The 12,820-nt window shown below is 40.2% G+C and overlaps 1 protein-coding gene across 12 annotated transcripts in view; it reads right to left on the minus strand.

Annotated features, from left to right (window-relative positions):
- The window catches only part of TNRC6C (trinucleotide repeat containing adaptor 6C), a 700,889-nt gene that overhangs the window by 501,194 nt on the left and 186,875 nt on the right, over window positions 1-12,820 (minus strand). For all 12 annotated transcript variants that reach the window (XM_069200257.1, XM_069200259.1, XM_069200258.1 and 9 more), the window contains exon 4: window positions 6,359-6,685. In XM_069200257.1, the coding sequence (XP_069056358.1) occupies window positions 6,359-6,685 (327 nt within the window). The remainder of the gene's footprint in view (window positions 1-6,358; window positions 6,686-12,820) is intronic.

Raw genomic sequence — 12,820 nt, forward strand, 5'->3', positions numbered from 1 at the left:
GGCTAGCTGGCCACAATTTGGAGGAGATACAGTACACGACTGACATGCTCCAATGTGGACCCTGCACCGATGGCTACAACCTAGCCCCGCTGCACCAACTACAAACTCTAACCTCCTGATGCGCACAGCCCTTACATACTGGAAGATGACACTGATACACAAACTCCACAAACCCCTACTCTCCAAACATACCATTGCGCGGGCTCCCAACACCCGTAGGCACCCTATTGGCCCACATGATGCGCCAGTGGGAACAAGACAGGCCACGAACACTGGGAGACCAATTCGAAAATGGCACTCTAATGTCCCAATATAGACTTTACATAAACTCATAAACTTCCCAAAACACTGTCTCTCACCCATGCCAGCCTTTTGGCCTATGTCCGTGAATACTGGGCACCAGAGGGGATACAGCCACAACAAATGAACTATTGCAGGTACTACACACCATGGGACACAGTGGCTATACCGAAGTCTCCGCGCACACCTCTAAATGTGTTCGTCTGTCTCGAACTTAAATGGGCGGCGGACCTACACAAAGAATTCACGGATAAAGAATGGAACTTTCTCCGAAATATGCTAAGATACTCTCCCACAACACAAAATGTATGCTCATACAGTTCCTGATACTACACTGAGTGTACAACACACCACACAGGCTTAATGTGATGTTTTCCATAACTATGGTACATTGCCCCTGATGCTACTTCAGATGCGGACTTCATGCACACGATGTGGGCATACCCTAGGCTTACCACTTACTGGCCAGAAGTAGGGGAAATGCTCCATAACTTAACAGGGAGGAATCATTAGCACACATTTGAACAATGTATTCTGGGTCCTCGACCCTCCATCTCCAAAGTCACCATGTGCTTCATAGATTTGACTCTCCTTTTAGCAAAGCACCTATTCACTAGACATTGAAAGTCCTCACAAGAGCCACCATTAACTCAATGGCGTAACAAAGTTATACAGTGGGGGCAGACTGAAAGCGTGGTAATACGCCACGAAGACTACAGGGGGCTCTGTAAAAGACCGATCTTAATGCAATGGTACGCCATATTAGAAGCATTTTGTGAAGGGGATGAGGATGTACACGATGGAACCTCTTAATACATGCTGTTCCCCTCCAGCGAATAACCCTGCTAGCTAGCTCCGTCCAAACCACCTCCTCAGTAAATCTCCCCCCCACCCCTGTCCCCCCTAACCCTCCCCTCCCAAACGTTTAGTGGTTACACAATCATTTACCATATATAGGCTCTTTCACAAGAACAAATACTTGCATATGTGAGCAGGGGGTTGCTTTATTGAGGTGCGCTGTGGCCGTCCATACCAATACTATCCCTGTTAGACTGAAAAGCAGAAGACAACAGGGGGGTGGGAACGGGATTGTTTATCACTATTTTGTTTCATCTTATATGATGTTGAACGTTGCATTGATGATTCAAACATTAGATATGTAAGCAACTAAATGCATGGCTAAGAGAGCCAAAGGATTTTAACTATTAATATGTTTTTTTGCTGCCGAAAAGATATATGCACTATGATTCATAAAAACAAAGTTTGTGTAAAAAAAAAAATAAAGTATGAATGCCATCAACTTGAACAGAAAGAAGCAATAGATGTTTTCTCATGGGTTTAAAGCGCTTGTTAAGCGCCTATCTCGGAATATTAATCAACCTGCTTTCAGTAGGACCCAGGAGAAAGTTATGATCTGGACATTAGAGTCCTTTTTGATGGTGAAAATCTTGTTAACACACATCGTATTTAAATCTGTGTTTTATAAATAAAACATACAAACTGGAGGATCACACTTGTTTAGTTGGGGTCCCTGAAATTAATTATGCAAATAACATGTAGCAATACCAGACTAAGAGATTATACATCGAAAGAGATCTTGCAGGAGAAACTCATCTTCAACCAACAGAATGCTTACTTTCAGCAATGACAATATGAATGCAATGACAATATGAATTCAATGATTGCCTAGCCAATCAAGAAATTACCTCAAAATATTTTCTCTATCTTATCCAATCTTATCTATCTTATCCAATAATTACCTACGGCATTTTTATCCACTGATCAACATTACTAGTTGAGTGCCCAGGATTATGATTAGTTATGTGACACAAACTATGAAACGTGTGCTCAGTTTCTATTGGCATAACCTTTTCTCAATGGCAAATAGGCAGAAACTAAAAGCATAGTCTTTCTTCGAGTAGCAGTTACTTTTTTTACTTAATTTATTTAGTTTTTTACAGAAAATACCTAACGCTGCCTACTCAACTTTATGGTTAATTTTTATTTTACTCAATCATTGCTATAGACATCTAATGTCATATTCATAAGACATTTCTTTTGATTTTCCAGTATATTCTAGAAGCGATGAAAGCATATCTACAGTTTTAGTTTAAATTTGTGGGTTAGCATGTGTGATTTTTTCTTCTTTCTATGAAATGGGGGGGGTGCTTGTTTTCCGGGTGTGGTTAAAATGCATTACACGCTACATACATACTTGTGAAGTGTCTCACTGAACTGTGAGAATTATGATGTAAGGAGGTACTAAGAGTGAGGCACTACCAGTTTCATTTGGGGCTTGGGTACACACGAAGTGTAGAAACAACACCTAGGTACCTGTAAATAGTTAATATGAGTCAAACATACCCAACTTTATATATGAAAGCGGGTGTATCAGATACTTTTTTAATTTTACAGGCCTTTTCCCCACCCTGGGAAGTAAACAGATTTGATCTTGAGAAAATCAGAAGTGTCTTATCACGTGGGAAAGAAAAATAAATACTTCCACAGTGAGTGTGGAGAAGGTCTCCACGAGAAAAACATCTTTCTGGCACCAATTCAGCATGGCTTGAGATGTAATTTTTTATGAATGACAGTTTAACACTGTGAAGGTTTGGATTCACCTCCATCACTCTCCTCCCCAAATCGGATGAAGCCTACTTTCATAGGTTTGGTGTGGCATCTTAGTCACACATGTACACAGTTTATGTAGTGAGCTTATATACTTTAAAAGCTCTACCATCTGCAGAGCAGACACAGAGGAAATGAGGAGGCACACTTTGCGATATAACAAATTCAAAGATCTAGCAGGGTAAAGTTTAGATGGCACAAGCTAAGACGTAGAATAATACATTTTGGATGTTAGAACAATCAAGTACTATTAGAAGGCTGCTTACTGATTCTAAGAATTTGACTTGGGGTTGCTAAAATGCACTTATGAAAACGTTGATAACTGTCTAAATTAAAATAGATAATGTAAGGTAGATGTGTAATGATCACTGATGTTATACATGAAAGTCTATTCTCTGAACAGGGGCAAATGTATCAGCAAAGATGATTCCTCAATGAAAAATAACCCTAAAAGGTGTGTGAGAAACATACTGTGGTATAACATCACACCTCTTTTAAAGGGTGAGTGGTAAAATCTAGAATCCCTTTACACAGGCGACAGACTTAAAGCGCCAACATCAATTGCTAGGACTCTTAAGCTGTAAAAACTCTCTTATATCCTTTGAAAAGCAACAATATGTGGTCGGCCCAGTGCTTTATTAGTAAAATAATAAATGCTGGTGCCCAAAGCGCAGACCCCCGCTGCTGGCACTATACAATGTCAGAGTGCAAATAGCAAGGGTGCGCAGTCCTGAAGTCGGGCCTACTAATGCAGTATGGAATCTCGGAGTCAACTTTGACAATAATCTGTCCTTGGAGAAGCATGTTAATAAAGTGGCTGGGGCCTGTTTCGCACTGCTAGCAGCCTCAGAATGTGGTTTTCTGCGTTGCCAGCACACGCAATATTAATTACGAGCAGTGTTCTACTCAGCACACTGGACAACTGTAATGCCCTTCTTCTTGCAGCCCCTGACTATTTGATTAATAGATTACAGAGAGTCCAGAAAGTTGAAGGCAAAATGACATTAAAACAGTGCTAGAAGATCCTCCCCATACAATGTCCTTAAGGAACTCCATGAGCTCCCTGTGGAACAGAGGATCTCTTTCAAGTCTATGTGTATTGCGTTCAAGGCCTTCCAAAATACGGGCTCTGCACTTCTGCAATGCAGGCTGAAAAGATGTTCCAGGAAGACGCCTAAGTTCAGCAACTACCAATATGATCTAGGTAAATAGGTTCTGTAAGGTACAATAAGGAGGGCAAGCCTTTTCACTCAAGGCTGCCACCCACCATTTACGGACTTTTTGAAATTCAGGAAAGCCTTGAAGACCTGGCTTTCACTAAATAATTACAGCTCACCTGTATACCAACTCTGCCATTTCCATTCTTCAGACAATAAAAGCTATCACTTCCAGTATATCAGTCTGGTGACAGTGTGCTTAATAAATGCTATGAATAAATAAAATAAATAAATCACTGCCATGCACTCCCTGCCCCGTAATATCACTCTTACAGGTGTCTGCGTTTTCCCTTGTTGACAGATAGTATTTCTTTTCCTTAGGTTTCTTTTTCCCCTCTGTCGGTCTCTAGGAATATCTCCGATGTGGAGAAATAAGTGCTGTTGCCACCCACTAGAAACCAAAGACCCAGATTAAGCACCGAGTCAGCCAGATCTTCAAAAGTAATAACACTTATTGGGAGTTAGAAGAAAGTATGTATCAAGGAGACATAAGCAAGTAAAAAAATGCCAGGGACCAATTCAATGGTGTCCACTTTGATTGGTTAGTTTTAATAAAATCAGTAAAGCCTTGTGCTTCTTCAGAAGTGTGTCAACTGGGCACCATTCTGTAGTTTTCATGGGAGTGACCCATTTGAAAATGGCAACTCTGAGGACTGAAAAAAAAAACAAAGATATATTAGGAGGGAGCTCAAAGCTCCAAACTCATAATGAGCATAAAAATAAAATTTACAGCATTTTAACCTTTACTTAAAAGTAAGTTATGTTTTGATTCAAAAGCCGACTCGTTAGACCAGCATGTAGAGCAGAAGAACTTTAAATTTGGATCATTTCCAAGGCGAGTTACATCTTGAAGGCAAACAACTATTTCTACATTATTCTGCTATCATGCAGTATAAATGGTGCTAACTACATTGTTTTTTTACAGGGGTATTTTAGAACACTGGGTAAACTGGTTCGATTTGACATCACAAGAATAAGAAATTAAATTATAATCAAACTCTTCCTGATGTTGGAGGGGTTTACATTTCCTTATTCTACAAACTTCAAGCATTTCACACTGAAGCATTACACAATTGCTCCTCAAGAGAGAGATCCCAGTTGGCGTGCGTATCTTAAATGTATGTATTCTTTAAATTGTGCAAGATGTTGACGCACATTTATCATGTTTCCTCCAAGGGTCAACCGAACAGAAGAAACAATACATTCATATTTGCTACCTGTTACCGGACTCTTCTGTTTTTAACTGTACAACAATGTGAAACTTCACTTTTCAGGGGGAAAAAAACAGGAAGGCATCTTTCCAGCCAGCTCCTGATCCCACCGGTCATAGGGAATCTATTAACATCCTGGAAAATCAGATACTGGGAAAGCAAGAAAGCCGATGCAAGATTGTGAAATTTATTTTGCGAAAAATAATTATGAGTACCTAGTAGGACAGATTATAATTGCAGTGATCCAGAGCCACATCAACAATAACCCTCGGTTACAGCACAGACTTTGGGGTACCCTGGACATTCTCAGCAGCACTCAGCCATTTTAATGACCAGAGATTAATTTGTCTTAGCACTTCAAACATTTTATTTGGTTTTTAAAGTCGACATTTTTAAGTACGGTATACTCTGAGCTATTAGAAGTGAGGATTATGTATTCATGTACGCCGGCATTTTAAAATACTCCTTAGTAGTCTAATAATGATATCTTAACATCAAGCACCCTTACATCGTTTGAAGCAAGGAATTTGTATTACTTTTATATACCTCACTTTTTTTTAGACTGCTTATGCCAAGTACAGTTATTAAAGCTTATAGCCAAATATTTAATATTAACAAGTAGTCTATAAACAGTGGGAAAATTGTAATTTTTGTAATCGAAGATTTTATAAGTGTATGATAATATTGTGACGGTTTATATTAACTTGAAACAATAAAGCTTTATTATTCTGTACTACTACTCTACTTGAATGTGACTGATGTCGCCAGACACGACAATGACATAAATCACAGAACTATACCTGTGTACTGAAGAAGGACAATAAACACAGAAGTACAAACTAAGAAAATAGCGCAGGTTTACTTATGACTTAAAGAGAATTCAAAATGATGTGTTGATGTTAGAAAACTGGCCTATCTCTTCTAAGATCAGGCAGAGCATAGCAAATCAGCAGATGACTGACATTTCGTTGATCCAATTTAGAATAAATATATATTTTTTACCTATTTGTGCCTTGCTTGGATGGTGCAGCAAGCCTACCCCCTGCAGAGGAGGGGGACTTCCCCCAGCTTGGCTAGTACTTTGTGCTGGGCCTGCACAAGTCAAGGTCCCTGTCGGCAGTGGCTGTCCTCTCTTTAACAGTTGTTTCTGTTCTTGCTGGCGGAAACGTGGAGGCACCTCACGGGGCAGGTAACGGGATGCGGCTGGCTGTTGGCTGTTAGCACATGAACGCTTGCCATTGCTGCTGCTGGTAATAGTGCTGGTGGAAGTGCTGGTACTGGTACCGGCAGGTTGGGGCTGGCTTGAACTGGTCTTAGTAGTTTCTGGCACTGTGGAGAAAAGGAGAACAGTTTGATCGAAAGAAGCAGAATACAAACTAACACTTAGATGACAGAAAATTGGATTCTACAGGTGAAAATGAGATCTTTAAGGTCATGGACTCCGAAATGGTCGTTAAAGAAAAATTTTGAGATCCTAACACTAACAGGAGGCTAATATCTGCCACCACCTAATGGAGTGCACAGGTACAGGTCTGAGGTAGTCCAAAGGATAAAAACAATCTTCCTGAAAGCATCTTGGTCCCTTTTTCCACCCCTGCATTACATTTTGAAAATGTACAGTTATCACTGCAGACAAAAACAATAGCAACAAATGAACTACTTAAGTTTATGTACACTGTGACAGTTCTAACTTACACAATGAGTGAATTAATGTAGCTTTTAATGGGATTTTCAATACAATACATCACTTAGCAGGCACAGCATTGACTGAGCAATTAATATAAAAACGTCACTACAAAAATAGTAAAAAGTAGTAAACAAAATAGATATAGTATTTTTGAATTCAACATTCCTAATATTGTTTTTAGAAAATAGAAACTGGGTATTTTCATAGTGGTGGTTCGAAGGTAGGGAAAATAAAATCTATACAGACTCTGGCCTGGCCAGTCTTGTTCTAAACACAGAATTCTTTCAATCACTAAATAACAAGATCAGAAGAAAGCCCCTTTGTCTTTTATTACCAATTTGTATAGCGAGTATGTAGCACCTGTAAGTGCAAAGTACTCTCTATAAAGAGCTTATACATCTTTGTTTGTGAATCTTACATCATACCACAAACACCCCTTCAGTTATCACAGCCCTTCCTTGAATGCTTAATATGGAATAACCTAAGAGCAGACCCTTGGAAACAGATAACAACTCACCATAAACTTGTTGTGCCTTACAGAAGTGGAGTAAAATGGTCACTACCATTGGCCTTACAGGCTCACTTGATTTCTGTCACCAAAAACTGGGTTGGCTGTAAAGACAAATCTACACCATTACCTTCCCACAAATAACATGCCACCTTCGGGCTTGCACCCTTAATTTCTCTTTGAGGTAGCAGGGTGATCTTCCGTAAGTCTCTCATAATAATTCCAATCCCACTGCTGGACTCATTGCTGTCCTAAACGAAATACATTTGTGATTCTTTACCCTTTCACCTTCAAAGCTAAAAATGGTGTTGGTTCCTTATCACTAATTCACTGCTCTGCTTCCATACATCTACCCATAGCCAAACGCAAATGCTCCAAAACAAAGCATCACTTGAACCAGAAGGAACACCGAACAGATGTCACGTGAACAAAAAAAAAGTCAAACAAAAAAATCTTGCTCTGCCTCCTGAAAACCTGGTCTTTTTTTTTTTTAAATGCCAACAGCAGGGTTGTGGAATTCCTACAGCCCCACGCCTAGGACATATTGTTTGAGGTCACGAACAACAAGTTTTCATATTTATTTCGTCGGACAAGTAGGCCCAATCCCCTGCAGCACTTTTGGCTGCCAGTTTACAATTTAAAAGCAAGAGAACTGTATGCATTTGAGATAATATTTATGATCATATATTAATGCTGTTCGAACTTGTATTTATGGTTCATTAATGCAAAGCCTTTATTATTAGGGTGAGCGCTCTAAATAAATGTTTTAAGTACTACTTGACAGTGGTTCCAGCAAAAAACTGAGCACACACATTTGCAAACCTTAGGAGTATGAGGCAAAGTATATAATGCTCCCAGAATGCTCTGATTAGAAGAAACTATTTGCAGAACCTTGAAAGCAAGATCGATAAATATTTTCTTTCAGAATAAAATGCAACTGGCAAAAAAGCATTTTGCTAAACTACAGTGAAAGTTTAGGTACCAATTTTTAAAAGCACCATTTAGTAAAATGTGTTGATGCATGCTCGTGTTTCCCAAAAATATTTATAATTGAAAAAAAATCACTAACCAGTTTCGACAAGATTATAAACATGAAAAAAAACAAGCACTAGCAAAGACAACAGGTCTGGTATTGGTGGTCAGACTTAGCTTTGTCAAAGCATGTCTTGTTTTGACATGTTTTTTGTAAAAACTTTATTGTTGTAGGAGCTGTCAGGCCCTCGCCACTGTGACATACATTGGCAAAAAGCAAAATTATTTTTTTGGTCTCAAAAAGCACACATTGCCACAGTAGTTCCTGGCACTTCTTTGTGTGCCAATATGCTCCTTGGGAAAGAGCAGCATACTATAACTACCAGATGGGTAGAGAAAGATATAGAATTTTAATAAAAACAAAAAGGTTATGGTTAATGCCAGATCTAATTACGGGCAAAATTCTTTAAGAAACTCACAAAAGTAAGCCCATCAAGTGTGTCTTTGCATTACTGCAGATTTACGTATTTCAAGAATTCACAAGAATTGACAGAAGTAGAAAAGGAAATCATATGCCTAGAAAATCTGTGAACTGTATTTTATCACAAGCAAACTTGCATGTGTAGATGTGCTGTTGCGCAAATCTGTTGAGCGTTTACAAGTTCACTTTCCCTCCAACCACGTTTTTTTTCCAACCCTGAAAGTTTTACTTCTGCCCTTGTCAGGAATACATTTCCAATCTTTCTCAGTATGGGAAAAGACTAGAGAAATATTGGTGAAAACACTTAAAACTTACAATTTTGTAGGTTTGCATGTTTGCCTAGACACAAAAGGGCAGTCCAGTCTCGAAACTACTGCTTACTGATTCCTCCACCCTCACTATGTAGACCTGCGGAGCGGTGGAAAAATACAATTGCTTACTGATTCCGCCACCCAGTATGTAGATCTGCAAACCAGTGGAAGAATAAGGAACTGTCCAGTATTCAAGCCCTACTACAGTATTAGCCTTGGCATAATCAAAGAAGCTATTATCATAGCTCTTATATAATGAGACTTCTGCCCTAATTTGACACCACAACACATGACTCCCAAAGGGACATGCAGATTAATTTACAGGACAAGTAGCTTTATGAGGCAACCTGTTCCATGGACAAGTAGATATTTTAATAAATTCCACACCCCTGCAAACACTATAGTGGCCAACAGCCTTGAGCATAAAAATCACATCCAATAGAGTTGGCTTCAAATATCACCATCTCTTCAGCAACTTCAGTCCCACAGTCTCACAGTCTCTCACTTCAGCTTCAAAAAGCTAAAGGCATGTTACCTCAACCAGTAAAGGTGTCATACTTTCAACCACCAAAACACTTATAAGCAGGTCTTCAATACCATTTACTGAGCCGTATTAGAGACTACTGTGACCTCATTGCCTAAAAATTCATCCTAGCAGTATCCGTTGTCTTGCATATTAAAGTCTCTTCTCTTTCATCCAATACAGCCTGGCGCCTTATTCAGAAGACCGCAAGCTGGAGTGCCTCAAGGTTCCCTCTTCAATGTATACAAGATCTCTATGGTCAACATCATCTGGGCACACAATATCTAAATCCTATGATGACGACATGCAACTAAGACTGTCCCTCTCGGACAAGGTTCCCCAACCTTGTCAGTTGATGCTGCTGTTTTTACCTTCTACACTGAAAGGTTTACTGTCACCATAGTCTTCTTTGTCTAACTGTTTAATAAAAAGAAAAAAAATGCAAACAAGTATCGGCAACTACTCTGATCAGCGGAAACTTTGAAAACTTTGTAAAACTTTAAGACTTTTATTCAGATACTCCAGCCTGCTTTGGGCGACCAACTCCGACAAGGAGGAGGTCAAGTGAGCCAGGATTTCTAGGACAGTTACCTTGTCACCAAAGTAGTCTCAAGTCCAGTTCTAGGCTCTATAAGCGAACCAAAACAGACTTCAATGGAGTGGTTCTGATACAACGCATAGAGGATACTGAAGATGCTGCTGGATGCTGTGCAGTCAACGGGTAGGGAATTGCTTCCTTGGTCTACTCTTCTGTCCAACAGTCTTGGAGCAACTTTGGCCACAGGTGTTGATTTCCATTAAAGTCCTCCAAGGCCCAGCAAGAGTCCAGTTGCCACAGGATTATTGCTCTCTTGTCACAGCAAAACCAGCCGCTTCCTTTGGTGAAGGCTAGTGTAAGTCTTGGGCATCCAAACTGTACTCCGCTGACTCTCAGGAGAAGCAGACGAATGCAACTTTTAAGAAGTGGGACTTGGTCTCCTCGGCTGCAGCTAGTGGTGATCAGGCAATTGTGCCTACTGTGGGATTCCTCAGCTTTTGTGGTCCTGGTGATGCAACAGGAAATCAGCCAACTACCTCTGAGTTCACATATTCTAGGGCTCAGGAGCGACTTTTCCGTTAGCCAGGCACCACAGGCAAGGTGCCCTCAGGAATATGGCAGTTATTGGTTAATGGGCTTCCAGGACCCTTCCCGTCTGATGACAACTTCTTGCAATATGTGGCATCAATATGTGGCATCACTACCAATGCATTGAATAGTTAAAGTCTGGCGTGTTTGACTGGTGAACTGCTAGAAATATTGACTTGTTGGCAATGTGGGCTGGTGTATCAAAGAGTTTGACCATTCCGTGTCTGTGGGTAAATGTGATAGCTTGTATTGGCATGATTCTCATGAGTCAGCCATTTAAACAGTCCATGAAAGAATTGAACACTGCCAAAAGATCAAATATGATTTTAATAATCCCAGATTCTCCACAGAGTATAAAATAATTAGATCGGACCTAAACCATGATCTGCCCATTTAATCAAAGCAAGAAACGCTGGAGGAAACATAAGGAAGAAGAAGATATATTTTACTGACATACCTAAACAACGAAACTGAAGCATAATACTCTTACATCAGTCTTTCTAGCTGCTACTTTGTATAACAAAATTGCATTGTGCTGGCCCACAGAGAAATAAATAATGACTCTTCTCTCAGTTTCCTTTCTTTGAACATAAGTTTAGATTGTGGTTCTGCAGGTTTCTATGTCTACATTGATGAGGGTTGTCCCCATTTTGCTGGGGTTTTATCAATCATTATAGGTTTAAACCTAATAAAGGGTATCCTAGATATCAATCAAGGATTGTAGCATGTCACTGAAAAGGCCACTGAGCGAATTCAGGTGTAGCACATAAGGACCACTCTAGTCATGCCTAGAAAGTTGGTCCTGTCTAGGCCTGAGTGAATGGAGTACTTCGCTGTGACTTGGCTGTGGCATTGTGTTGCAGGGCTGGCTGTTTGTTCCCTGGGACAGCTAACAGGATATTCACCACTGTCACACAACACATGCGAGAACTGCTCCAGAAGGCCGCTAGTGTTGACAGATCACAAGGCAAGGCTGCATTTGGAGAACATACAGTGAGTGAATGAGTGGAGGTACCTGGTTCATCATGCAAATCTGAGTGATGGAAGTGGAGGGACAGACTTGTTTTGATTTCCTGTATTTCTCTTACTTTTTTGACTTACAAAAGTTTTTGGACCTCAAAGACGAATGGTCCAGATATTGGCTCAGAGTGAGTCTGCACCATCTATTTCGACCATGGAATGGCCTTCAACGTCCTGGGAAGTTAGCAAGTTTGGCTTTGTGGTTGCGGGTGACCTTATTCATCAGCATCAGTTACATGACACCGACCCATGCCCAAGGCAGAGTCAGAAGGACCAGGCATCATTGGTGTCAGCCACAGATATGTGGCGGTTGCAGTCCCTGCATGGTTTAAACCTGTTTTTGGTGAGGACATGCCCCTTGCACAATAGTTAAATTTGAGGGAAAGAATCTTCTGTCAATTTGCCAGGATTTGAAAAACTTCTGCTTCGCATTGGAAGGTGGGGAAAGAAAGGAACTGATGTCAGTGGGCAGAGGTGATGCAGATATAGTGGCCAGTAGTAGATCTAGGATGGATCAGACAGTCGCACAAAGCCACCTACCAAACATTGGAGGGAATTGCTATCAAAATTTCCAGATCCTTTTAGGCACCTGGGGAAATTCACAAAGTGAGGACTCTGTTTAGAACCCTCCACTTCTGGTACAGGCCTCTAACCACAATGAGACAAGGGTTTGAGGTTAAACAACAACTGCAGACACTCAACTCTTCCATTGTTACAGTCTACCACCAGCAATAATTTGACAAACGGAAATTCTTGGATTTTACCCAAGTTTTATTTTGTACCAGGTTTTTACTTGCACTTCAGAGAAGGATATTGGCATATTACAAACAGTCCAT

The sequence above is a fragment of the Pleurodeles waltl genome, chromosome 7 (genome assembly GCF_031143425.1).
Source record: "Pleurodeles waltl isolate 20211129_DDA chromosome 7, aPleWal1.hap1.20221129, whole genome shotgun sequence".
Taxonomy (NCBI): Eukaryota; Metazoa; Chordata; class Amphibia; order Caudata; family Salamandridae; genus Pleurodeles; species Pleurodeles waltl.